Source organism: Leuresthes tenuis, unplaced genomic scaffold (assembly GCF_036924035.1).
Source record: "Leuresthes tenuis unplaced genomic scaffold, fLeuTen1.0.hap1 SCAF_10, whole genome shotgun sequence".
Classification (NCBI taxonomy): domain Eukaryota; kingdom Metazoa; phylum Chordata; class Actinopteri; order Atheriniformes; family Atherinopsidae; genus Leuresthes; species Leuresthes tenuis.
In genome coordinates, this window is record NW_027325364.1 from 21081343 (window position 1) to 21094094 (window position 12752).

At 43.2% G+C, this 12752-nt stretch overlaps 1 protein-coding gene across 1 annotated transcript in view; it reads right to left on the bottom strand.

Annotated features, from left to right (window-relative positions):
* LOC140316732 (exostosin-1a-like) overlaps positions 1 to 9919 on the bottom strand; it is a 31485-nt gene extending 21566 nt beyond the window's left edge. The window contains exon 1 of the mRNA XM_072394681.1: positions 7947 to 9919. Coding sequence (XP_072250782.1) covers positions 7947 to 8899 — 953 coding nt within the window. The 5' untranslated portion in view covers positions 8900 to 9919. The remainder of the gene's footprint in view (positions 1 to 7946) is intronic.
* Positions 9920 to 12752: the final 2833 nt, after the last annotated feature.

A 12752-nucleotide genomic window follows, 5' to 3' on the forward strand; every position in this document is an offset into this window, starting at 1 on the left:
TGAGTGGGTGTTATTTGTTGCATTTCCGTTTCCAAGTTACACAATCTTTTTTGCAGCACGGTACAGCCCAGTCAGTGGATATGACATTGTTATGTTCTCCATATATACGACTGCTTGCCAAGCCTTTCAAAGTGACTCAATAAGCAACAACTGTCGGTGCAAATTGTTGTCACAGCGCTGCTGAAAGTCGACTCCTGCAGGTGAAGCAGGTAAAACGTCAATATACACAGGGATAACAACTGAGACATCTTGCTTTTTGATCGGGACCCACAACAGTCTTACAAATCGAAGAAAATCTTGACTTATTTACTATTGTAATGACAGATGTTCTGTTCAACATCCAAAGCTCTACAGATCTACCCACTCTCACTGGCAACAAATGACACCCGCCTCAGTGTCAAACGTATGGGTATCGAGCCAAACTGCACAGTACAACGTGTCCACAAAGTTCAGCAGATCGCATCAGATTTAGTATCTTTGAGGAACCGACTCTACACAACCGTACTCTCTGTGCAGCCTCTACATCCTCGCAGACACACTGAACAAAGCTTTATTATCTGTTAATGAAGTCTGTGGCCTCCAGAGCTTCCTGCTGCAGGTAGATAATTAGTTTTAACAGCAGGAGAGTAAAATAGCTCCCGTCTCGGCCTCTGGTTCTGACCTCACACGCGTTAGTCACAGATTTCACCAGGTGAGAGAATGCAAGAGACTGTACAAACTTTATCAGCAGTCTCTAAAACACAGCCAAAAACGAAGGAGTTGGTGGTGGACTTTAGGAAACAGAGGACCCGTCCGAACCCCTTCTCCATCAATAGAACAGAGGTGGACATTGTGGACGAGTACAAGTAACTGGGCGTCCACATAGACAACAAACTGGACTGGACTAAAAACACAGAAGCCGTATTTCCTCAGGAGACTCAGATCCTTCAATGTCTGCAGAACCATGCTGCAGATGTTCTATCACTCGGTGGTGCTGGGGCAGGAGGCTGAAGGCAGCTGACGCTAACAGACTCAATAAGGTCGTCAGGAAGGCTGGTTCTGTCCTGGGAGTAGAACTTGAGTGTTTTGTGGAGGTGTCAGAGAGGAGGATGCTGAGGAAACTGCTCAGTAACACCCTATCAGAGCACCTTCAGCCGTAGACTGAGAGGAGCACCACAGAAAGCCACAGGAGGTCTTTTCTACCTGTGGCCATCAAACTTCATAACCCCTCCCCTTTCTGCAGGAAGAAAAGCTGACACACCCGAATGAGAATAGCAACACCAATATCCTGTTCATTCTCATGTGCACTCTAAGGTCATGTCCTTCCATTATCATGTTCGATATACTTCTACATGACATCATTTATTATCAGATGTGCAATATTTTAACAGTAGCTGCAATATTATTTCACTTTCAACCATCAACGAAAATTGCCATTACCTGTTTTACTCTGTATTTAACGTATCTTGCTTTGTACTCATTACACTTATTTTTATTTTTACACTTATTTTTGCAATTGCACTGTTGGAGCTCTATGGCACAGGAATTTCCTAATCTCATCTTCAGTGATTTACACGGTAAACAGCTGGTTTGAGTATTTGTCAGTGATGCACATTTTCTTCCTCCTGCTTTTTTAAAATCAAGACAAGAGTTACAGTTAAACGTGACGGCAAGTTTAAATAGCCACTCCATCTGTTCAGGGGTGACAGGAGAGGTTGAATAAGACGACTGTCTCACAGAACATCTGAGACCATCACATACTCAGAGTTATCAAGCCGTGTACAAAGAGATTCCCTCCTCTCACAGTGCTGGGTTATCTGACAAAGTGGAGCCCGAAAGGCCAGAGAAAGATAGCATAATCTGTATGCCTGTATGTGTTTGTGTGCCAGTTTTATCTGACAATCCAAACTACTACCCAGCCAAGTCCCACAACACGGTGGCTGCTTTTTTTCTTCACAAAATGGTCTCACTTGGCGACAATAATCTACTACAAGTGCTTCTGAGAGTATTCAAAGACATAGAGCCAAATATTTAAAGCACGAAACTGGGTTTCAAATGCAATTTTAATAATTAGAAGGGCTGCCAAAGTTTACGAACGGCCCCCCAAATATAGATAAATATCTGAGAACCCACTCGCTTATTTTATCCATTTTAATTACCAATCCAAAGGAGTGAAATCTGCTACGTGCAGCGCTTCGATTTGGCCACCTGCCACCCTCTCTCACACACACACATGGTACATCAGTCCCGCTCGGCTCGATTCAAACCCACCGGACCAAAACACAATCACAGTAGTATTATAGACTGGGTTTAAACAACTTTGAGACCTCTTTCTGGGCCATTCAGAACCTTTCTTGCAAAAAAAAAAAAAAAAGAAGTTTCCAGGATAAAAAGTTTCAACCTTTTGAACGAAGTTTAATTACTTTCTGCACAAGTCTAACCGTCCCTCCTGCTGTTTCTCTCCGCTTAAGGCACAGGAAAAAAAAAAAACAACTTTAAATCTCAACAGAAAATGCAGTCTAAAATGTGGCAACCACTGGGCTGCAGTCTGCTCAGCGAGTGGCAAAACAAGGACCGCACTACAGCTGAAAGGCTAAATAGCAATTAATGAAAATATGATCAAGCGATAAAGCTCTAATGCGCAGCCCCGCCTCCCCCCCAGTGTTCCATACTGACACACGTATAACCTCATTCTGCGGGGTTTTCTTGGCACCGAGTCAAAAACTACACTCGGTAAAAGACTTAATGTCTCTGGGCTTTGCAGGTCTCCTCTCCACACTGACACGAGGATTAAAAGCTTGACTGGCATTGGTTTTTAGAGTGGTCCTTAATTCTGCATGTAGTGCTCACAACATTTCTTTAAACATGAGGGATAACTGAGAAAGCCCCTGTCATGCCCTGCAAGCAACTTATCAGAGTGTTTGGAAGGACTGTATGTGGGTCTGATGGGTCACGCCAACACTGGCTTGCTCAATGATGAGTCAGTTCCATTAAGTTACCTCCTCTAAAAGACCCACTAACAGCACTTCAGATGACGTTGCAAGAGAAGCCTTTGAAATATTAATATTAAAACTACTATCATTTTTTTTTACTTCTCTTATGCTGTGCAACTAAAGGCCTTTTCAGCTGTTGACACAAGCAACAAATTACATTATTCACATCAACACAACGCAGACTTCAGACTGCATTTGAAGTCGACCACGGTATCTTAGTGGACTTTGGTACACCAGCAGCTTTGGCCTACCCTTTCCAAATGTTAAGGCAATTCCGATTTGGCCTCTATCTTTTTTTTTTTTCCACACCACAATCCGCTCGGATCCAAGTAGTTCTGGCAGCACTACCATCTTTCTGCGACACTATTGGCTCAATAGATCAACTGTGGTGTCTGGCATGTGGACATCCCTTTTCCTTTTTCACTCTTCCAGCATTCCAAGAGGAATACATCACCTGCACATGGCTGCCAAGGACAAAACATACATCATCTTGTCAGGACAAGAGCTGAAATAGAGGGGGAGCATGGCAAACAAATGGTGCTACCCTCTGTCCTAAACCACTAGCCTCAATAGAGTGTGAGAGCGCGACAAAAAAGCCCTTCAGGCAAATAAAGCACATTTGAATTTGAATGAGAAGGTTAACAAAAAAGAGTGAGGGAAATATGGAAATCACAGAAACTACTCAAGTACATGTTGAAGAATGTGAGACTTTCTGACAGCAAGTTATCACATGTTTGGCCAGATTCTGACGCCAGGTCACAAAGTCATTGACCAAAAGTACGCCTCACAAAAAGAATCTGAATCCTTAAAAACCACAAAGCCTGGAAAAGCCTGTTCTGTTATAACAAAATAACCCTGCCGATGTCCATCTCAAATCAGCAAACAGAAAAACTGACACCATTGCTTTTTTCTGTCATAAACTCTAAAAATGAGCAACAGCAGGCAAAGGTCTGAAACTTGTTCTGAATCAAAGCATTCAGAAGATCTTGTCCCAACTCAGCTGATGCTGCCAGCCTTTTCCCCTGTGGGACAGTCACAGGACAGAAACAACCAGTGGAATAAACATGTCAAGTCATGCTGACAACTTTAAACGGACCACATAAAATGACTCAAACAGTGCACTGTATAGGGGATAATTGAGTGCAACATTTAGTCCAACAGTCACTTCAGTGTTGCTCTGCTTGAGGATACGTTTCGCTACATGCTAAAGAAATGCCTAACTGGCAATTTTTTCCCCTTTTCCTCTGAAGTGTAGACATCCTTTTCACATGGAGTTAACTGGAAGGACGCTCTGTCAAGCCTGATATGTTTACCCTGATCAGCACCAAAATTCTATTTTCTTAATCTAAAAATGTTCCAACTTTCTACCAAGTGTAAAAAAAAAAACTGCCAGGCTGTCTTCATAATGTGTTGTTCCAAATAAAATGGCACATTATAACAAAACAGTGCTGCAGTGCAGTTGGATGGGGAAAAGAGTGACGGTAAGCAACAGCAGAGGTGCCAAAACCAAGTGAGGAACGGCATTTTATCTGAGCTTTCAGAGTGTTGGTGTCATCAGAGCCCCGTTTGCTCCACAACCTGTGTGCATAAATATATTTCACCAACATTTCCCACAAGACTACCCTCCCCACAATAAGAAAAAAAATGTATCCGTAAGCACTCAAATAGTCTCCACACACCAAACCAATCTAGCTGCAGGGCCAATGTGTTAAAACTGTAGATAAGATTGAGGGTAAAAAGAGGGATATATAGCTCATGTGGAGGAACGCAGATCAACCATCTTCCCCCAACGATTATCATTTTCCCCAAGCTCTATAAAGCCTGCATCAAGTTGGCTCGCAGCCCTCCACCAGGGGCTTTGGCCAATACTGAGGATTAAAACCCTGCAAGTCTATAAATACACCTAGCAGACCAACGTCAGCAGCCAACCGGCTACTGCTCTCACCTCTTCCTGCTGGATAGCTTCTATGTGTTTTCCTCTTTTCTGCCTCTCTTTCTTTTACTCTCCCTCCATCTTTTTAGCTTCTCAGGCTCTCGCTGTTTGTTCTTTGTGTTCCTTTTTTCTACCCCCAACTTCCTCTCAGTTTGTTTTCCACTCTTCTGTGACTCGCCCCTCACCTCTCACTCTATCTTGCTCATACAATCGTACTTGGCAGGGCCTCCTAATTGGAAACAAGCTGTGAGATGGGCTTTCAGTTGGAGGTTAAAATTGCATCTGACCTGCCTCCTGCTGCATCTTTTCTTCTCTCCTTTGGCTGAATTACAAGCTTGTACACAGTGGCTGAGAGCAGATATATAAAGAACAACACGGGGAAGAGGGAAGCAGAAAGCTGACCAACCACAGCAGTGGGCCAACATGTAAACAGGGCCAAGCTAAGTTTACTCCAGAAACACAAAGAGTTAGCATTTGACTTGACAACTGAAATAATTTAAAACATACACCCTGCATTTATAAAGAAATAAAACCCTTTTCCATTATATTATCCAACTTCTTCAACTCAAGTGGGTCAGACAAGTGATGTCTAGATGTCCCTGCCATGCATATAACATGAATACAGATTACATTAAAAGAATTAAAAAAAAGATTCCAAGCACAACATCTGGAGCATTGCATTTCAACTAATACACAAAAACATGGCATGACCTTTACATGGTAATTACTGTGAGAGGCTATATTCAGTCAGTCATAACTTCCTTGTTGTCAGTGGGAGAGGATAAGAGGGATTTGTTGCACAAAGGACCACAGCCAGGCACAGAAACAATTACTTCCACCCAGTTAGATCACAGACTGCACTGTCTGGGCCCCAAAACTGTGGGACCAGACACCACAACTTATAAAGAGTCGGGTAGTGCGCAGAAATTGTGCAAATTTAAAAAATAATTTGGCATTCGAGAGTAAGATGGCATTAAATCAAATAAGAACGCAGATAAAAACGAATGCGCGTCTTCATCCGTCTTGAAAGCAGCTGCACAAAGCTGTGAGATATTTTTACGTACGTTTCTTTTGTTCCACAAAATATACCTACTTCTGCTGAAAATGTTTATCACGGGGTCTGAGGTGATTGCAGTGCTGGAGTGTCACCTGAGGAGCAGCCTGGCACTTTTACGAGGGTTGAACATTTTCAGCCCCAGAAGCTTTCAGACAACAGCATCCTCAGGAAAAAAATATCTACGTTATAGAAATGTCACAAAGTTACAATCTGAGCCACTATACTATTCTTCAACTATCCTTTGGAAAAACACTCTTGGATCAAATGTGATTTGAAGAGATCATAATATTAAATGTATCATTCAATCATCCTGTTACAACAGGCATGAAACTAAAATGTCCAAACTGCTAAAGAATCCAAAGAGGCTGTAAATCACTGCAGGACATTTTCTACAGATCTGGCACATACATCTCATAAAAAATGCATAATAACTGGATGAGAAATGTTCGTTTCCCTTTGCCTCTCTTGTACACGCAAGCCGTGAAAAACAAATATGCAGAAAATGCTCTCCGTAAGGGAGACCAACTTTTTCCGTGGCACACGTTGCAAACCTGCCGCCATTAATGGGTTTATTTTCAGACAAGAGTGGAGATCACAGAACAACGACTGGATCTGCATTGTTCCCGTCTCGCCATGAGCTGGGCGGAGTTTTAAATCAATTCACACCTCAGTATTCATCCCTCGTGAACGTAGAAACAACTTTACTATGTGTGTGAATGTGACTGCATTAAATTATGGTGTCTGAGAACGGAGGGTGAAAGGTGGGACTGAACCGGGGGGGGAATCAGACAAGACTGAATGAGGTGACAGATCTAAATAAGCATGCTCATTGATATGCCAGTCCAATTACTTCACTTGTTTTAATGTGTCTGAAAGGACAAGGGCACAGACAAGGTAATACTGTGATCAGTAAATCAGTTTTTGTAATATTACAGACATTTTGCACTGGATGGGAGGGTCAAAATAAAGCCTGCAGATCAAAGTCGGTGGGGCATACTGGCGATGCCAGAGTATAGAACATGCTGTGACCATCCAAACAAGCCAAGCTGTTAGGAGTTAGATACACAAAACTTTATTCTTCCTCAACGCTACTTAATAACAAGAGAATTTTGCTACAGCTCAGATGCCACCCATCTCTCCGTGTGAAATCATTCCCTGACAGAGCTCGACAAGCAGCGGTGAGTTCGCAGGAAAAGATTTATTGTCTTAAGAGTGATGTGGAAAAAGCTGAGCGAGTGAGTGCCACAGCGGTATTTTCCTCCATCGTCCGCCACTAAATATGCGAATGCTGTGAGGATCAATGGTAGAAAAATACTTGTCTTCTTACTCAGGTTTCAAATGGAAACCCCAAAAGTCTCCAACAAGTGTAAAGCAGCAACATGTTAAATAGCTGATGAGGGGGTCTCCCACATCAAACCCCCTAAAAGTGGAGGGGTCACACAGGACATGGGTTGGGGCCAAGGCATTCCTGGCTGATGCAGTTGAGCTTGTCTGGGAAATGACTGAGCAAACAGCAGCCAGAGTGGCTTCCCCTTCGTGGCACCAGGGCTTTGTCCTAACTAATCCACACTACTGAGCCACAATCAAACACCCAGCCCCATACAGACCCCAGTGACAACACAGCACAGACTGGGGTGGGGGGCTGGAAGACAGACGCCAATTTTCTCATCAGATTTGAGCGGAGGAAGCAGTATTGTTTAGCCAAAGGACTGAGTGATGATCACAGAGCAGTGTTTGTGGCTATCTTACTGTGCTGTTCAATATTCCCTTAGAGGGGGGTAGAGACTAGTTACAGAGAAAGTGTTACTGGGCATTACACATGCTGATAAAGCAGTTACTTGATTCATTTAAAGTATTTCCATCGGGGCACCAGGACATATAATGACAGGTAGAAAGTTGGCAGACACAAATATCAACTCATAACAGAGAAGTGATGGACCCACACGGTGACTAAAAGGTATGGAAAAACTAGGGAGGTACTCACCTGTCGTATTCTGCATTGTCTTTGTCACAGCGTGCATCCTTGTGCTTCTGCCAGTCCTTGCCATGCTTACAGGTGGTGAGGAGGACCACGTCCTCCGAGTTATGCACATGATATAAAGCATTCCTAGTGTCCGAACCTATTCCAGTCAAGTACCTCTTTCCCTTGAACACAAGCATGTACTTTCTGTACGGGGGAATTGTGTTGTGTTTCAGGTACCCCCTTTCCCCTCCTGTCCTAGTGTGGTCTTTAGAAAAAAGAGGGATGGAAACGTCAAAATTAGGTCTAAAGTTCTCTGTGCTGATGCTGGCCTTGGCCAACATAGCAAGGCCAATGTCAAAGCCAAGATCTTCAGTGTAATCTGGCCAAGTGCCAGAGTATAAGTTAAAGATGATGTGATTTCTGCCTTCATTCCACAAAGGAAGGCTCTGGATTTTTGCTTTCAAGTTGTGCACATACTGGGGTGAAAGCTGGTCCCGATCCAGTGTGTCCAAACTCAGGACAAACAGACATGCCTGTGCTGGGTCTGGTGTATAGAACCTGGACCCTTCAATAGAGGACAAAATGTTCTGATAGCTCTCTGAGATCTTCTCTCCTTTCTGCTGGGGATACACGTAAACTTTAAATCCATTCCTCTCACATAGCGAGAAGTCAAAACAGGACTCCATTCTGCAGCGTTTTCCAGTGTAAAGGCCTGAGTTAATGTCCCTCTTCTGTTTAGGAGATATGTGCTCGTTGAGATCATTGCTATGGTCCTTCTCCCAGGTGCTGAAAGGTTGCAGGTACCCGGGCAAGCGACGCCACCGCGCCCCGGGGTGATAACCTGAGAGGCTGCGGTCATCACGCCGGTTCGGACCCCGTTTGGACAGCGGGACTTGTATCCCCCCAAAACACAACAGCACAATGAGACACGCGCCAGCGGAGAACAGAATTAAGTACCGTTTTTTGGCCTGCATGTGTCCTGTGATCTGAGTTCAAGTGTCTGGCGATGAATCCAAGAAGTCCCGAAGTTTTGGTCTCACCACCTCCTGTGGGAACGTTCCGCCATCTTCCCCTGGGCTGCAAGGGCTGTGCGCTCGCGTCTCCCTCCTTCTGCTTCAGATGCCTTTCACAAGTCCGGGAACTGATCCAACGCATGTGGGCGATTTATAATGTTCATCCACCTCGTTTCCTCGTCAGTTGTGGTATTGATTAACTTAAAACAGCTTTCCCGAAACAACCGAGTAACACCACACAATCAAATCTCGGCATCTCCAGTCGCACCCTACTTTTCTTTGTATAACACCACCTTTGCTTAGCAAAAGACGGTCATGTCAGCACAGACTGTTAGTTTCTACCTACCTAGAACAAAAGATCAACTAAGAACAAGACATACGGGTGCATACTTAAGTTATGTTCAAGCAGCAGTGTGTGCCAGACTTGTTGCCTGGACAGTAAACTATTGTCCCTACTATACAGCCTCCGCTGGAGAATATGAACCGAACAGGCACCGGAGCTTCAAAACATTCAACATACGCAGTGTGAGGTGTCGCCTCGGTAATTTCATTTACTGCATCTAAAGGCAACACACAACTGGTGAGCCTAAACAAACAAATAACAACAACAAAAAAAAAAAATCAACAGCAGATTTGGCTAGCTTGCTAGCAAGCTAACTAACTAGCCAGTTTCTGAAAACATTTCCAGTTAGCTTGTTAGCTGCGCGGTCGCATCTGAGAGGCTTTAACGCTGGTTCGGAATAAAAGCAGTCGAACAGTCTTAACCTGCCCTCCTTAAACAGCGACTCTCCACTCGTCAACAACGTGTCCGTCGCTAGTCTATTTCAAACGTCAGACTAATATCTCGGAGAATTTCCCCAGTCGTATAAAGTGCTGAAGTGGTGGCTCACATACACAAACAAGAGTGCCGTAGAGACGACAAGCCAAGAGGAGCCGGGCCGTCCCACCACTACGACCACTGCTGATGATGTGATGTTCCTCCACTCTAACGGTGCGTTACCATTGGATCTCGTCATATCCGAGGCGGGCGGGGCTTCAATACACCCATTCACTTCCAAAGAAAGCTTAACATTTAGCGGAAATGAGCCCGTATTACATTGCTGAGTGAGCCAACAGTCATTGTGAGGGTACTTTTTCTAAAACTATTTTGCTGACATGAATATCCTTTTAGCATAACATTCATTTATGCTTACAAAACATTACAAATCAAATCAAGCCATTTACCTGAAAATTTCGTCTTAAATTAAAGTTAAACCATGTGCTTTTCATTGAAAACTTTCCTTTCCCCATAAACCTAAACCTATTGATATCTACGCGACAATCAAATTAATTGAATAGAAGACCTTTTAAAATCAACCAACAACATCAAGTTAATATAAATCGCCTTAAATTATATCAACACAGAATATCCAAATTTGAATTAATACACCAGGTTTTGAAAATATGGCTTCATCTTTTAATCCAAAACGTTCTGAATATGTCATTGGCTTGTTAGGTAGGTAAGTGCTGGAAAAAAATAAATGAAATGAATGGAAATGTTTGACAAAGCAATCCCACAACTTTATGTTTTGTCAGAGATCTTAAACATACCCACTTCTGTTGTCATGTCAATGTTTTTATATCAGTTCAATCTTGGCAATGACACTGGATGCACAAATAATTTTTAGTAGCTCCCTGTTTAAGTGTCTATCATTTATTGAGTTTTTTGTTAAGCTTTAAAGATAAATTATTATTAGCATTTTATTGAACCGTCACCATTAGCAATATGGCAGGTACTAGTGGGCTATGCCATAACAATGTAGTAGGTTCAGGTCTGTTTAAAAAAAAGGGATTATGTATCTCAGAGACTGGCAAACATTCTTACGTGATACCAGATTAAAAAAAGAATAAATCCACTGCACAGAAATATTTGAACTGGTGTGTTAGATTTCAGAGAGACAGCAGGATGCGCAGGGCAGTTTAATAACTAACTTAGCAGCCTAACTCTTAACTACCTTGTGAAAACGAACGGGGGAAAACTGTTCTGTTGAATTCAGTCAGCGCTAGTACAGGCAGTGATACCAAATAGCAGTGGGAAGCTGTGTAACTCATGGGGTGCGTGTGTTATAATTGGCTTTGTTCTTAGACATTATGTATCCATATTCTGTATTTTTCTGAATAATCCATGTTCCTATGTTGTACTTTTCCACTCTGCTCATACAACGCAATGTATGTCCTTGAATGGTCCAAGACTTTAAGATGGCATAACGGGACTAAATAACTGGGTCAGATAGGTCTGGTTCATTAGATACACGCCTAAAACAACACTCACACACACACGTTGTTTATCTCATCTAAACAATATGACGAAGACCGTAGTTGGCCTGTTCATGTCACCAATAACTGGCCACTTATACTCAGTTGAATCTAAGTACAACTTCTGTGAGATAAAGATGAACATGAATATGAAATGTTTCCGGATATCGAGGCACGGGCTGACAGATTTCCTGCGAGAGCTCTGTCACTCTGAGTCCAGCGCTGCCATACTTTACCTGTCACCACATATGACTGATCATCAGTCATATGTACGTTCCAAAAACCTGTTAAAACTGCTATCATTAGCCTCTCCCATTGCAGGAACTGTAATTAAGAATTATGACTGACGGCACAATCGCATTGCAGTGTATAAGCCAGGTCTTTTCTGGCATGAAGTAAGCCATGATGTGTTTTCACAGCTGCCGTGGTCTGAAAGAGCACAAATGATTTAGCAGAAGTGGGAAAAGAGCAAGGAGGAATGTGAAGCTATGTTCCTCAGGAGCTGTGAACCAGCTCTCTGCATTGCCTCAGTACCCCATGGACCACTGATCAAAGACAGAGGGGGTGGTTACCACCTCCTCACTCTCCCTACCTCCTCCCCTTTTTCTTTGTTTGTCCTCTGTCTATTTCAGTGTCCCCACTTTGGCCTTTTCCCTCGCCCCCTTTCTCTCTCATCCCCTGCACTGTCCTCTGGCATCCTTTCCATCTCAACCCCTCTTTCATCCCTTCAACTGGGGATGGGGGTGATGATGACTGATGTGAATAGATTGGTGTTCCTCAGCTTCTGCCATTTAGAGGTTCGAATATATCTCCTGTAAAAGTCAGTCAATTCTAATTCAAACTCTTTTAATTGGTTGATTCTTGTGGAATTGTGACAGTCCCTATAGTAATAGGCTGAAGACTATTTTTGTGCTGCATGTGGGCTTAATTGGATGCCTCACTTCAAAACCAACAAGATTAAAGAGGACAGGTCACCAGAAATACACACAATTTGATTCCAAAGGGGGAAAATACATTGAAAACTGTGTCAGTTTTTTTTTCTGTCAAACAATCATGTGCAGCGTAATAAGACCGCGGAGGTGCTGTCCCCCTGCTGTGGCATTGTGTTTACTGAGATGAGCACTGGCCAGATTTAGAGCAGCAGGGTGACTGAGCCAGAGCAGCACTCCTACTGTGTAATACATGCAATCATGCCAATATCTAATTTGGAAGCACCCAGGTCATAGTTTTTCCCAGCCAGCCTGCAAGACAGCCTTCCAAGCCACTAAATGGCCAAATGGAGATGTATTATTTCCTCCTGAGTACATTTTGAGGTGATTCATTTGCACTTTCTCAAAAACTGCAGATTTCTTATTCAAAATTCCATCCCCACACTGATTGAAAATATTCGTTGGTGGCATGCGTAGAGCCATGCAGATGTAGGCATGGCCACACACATGTGGCCGTGTAATTTCTATGTGTATGTGTGAGCCTCTTTCATGTAGAGCGCAGCCTTGGATGCGATAATTTATGCTCCCCT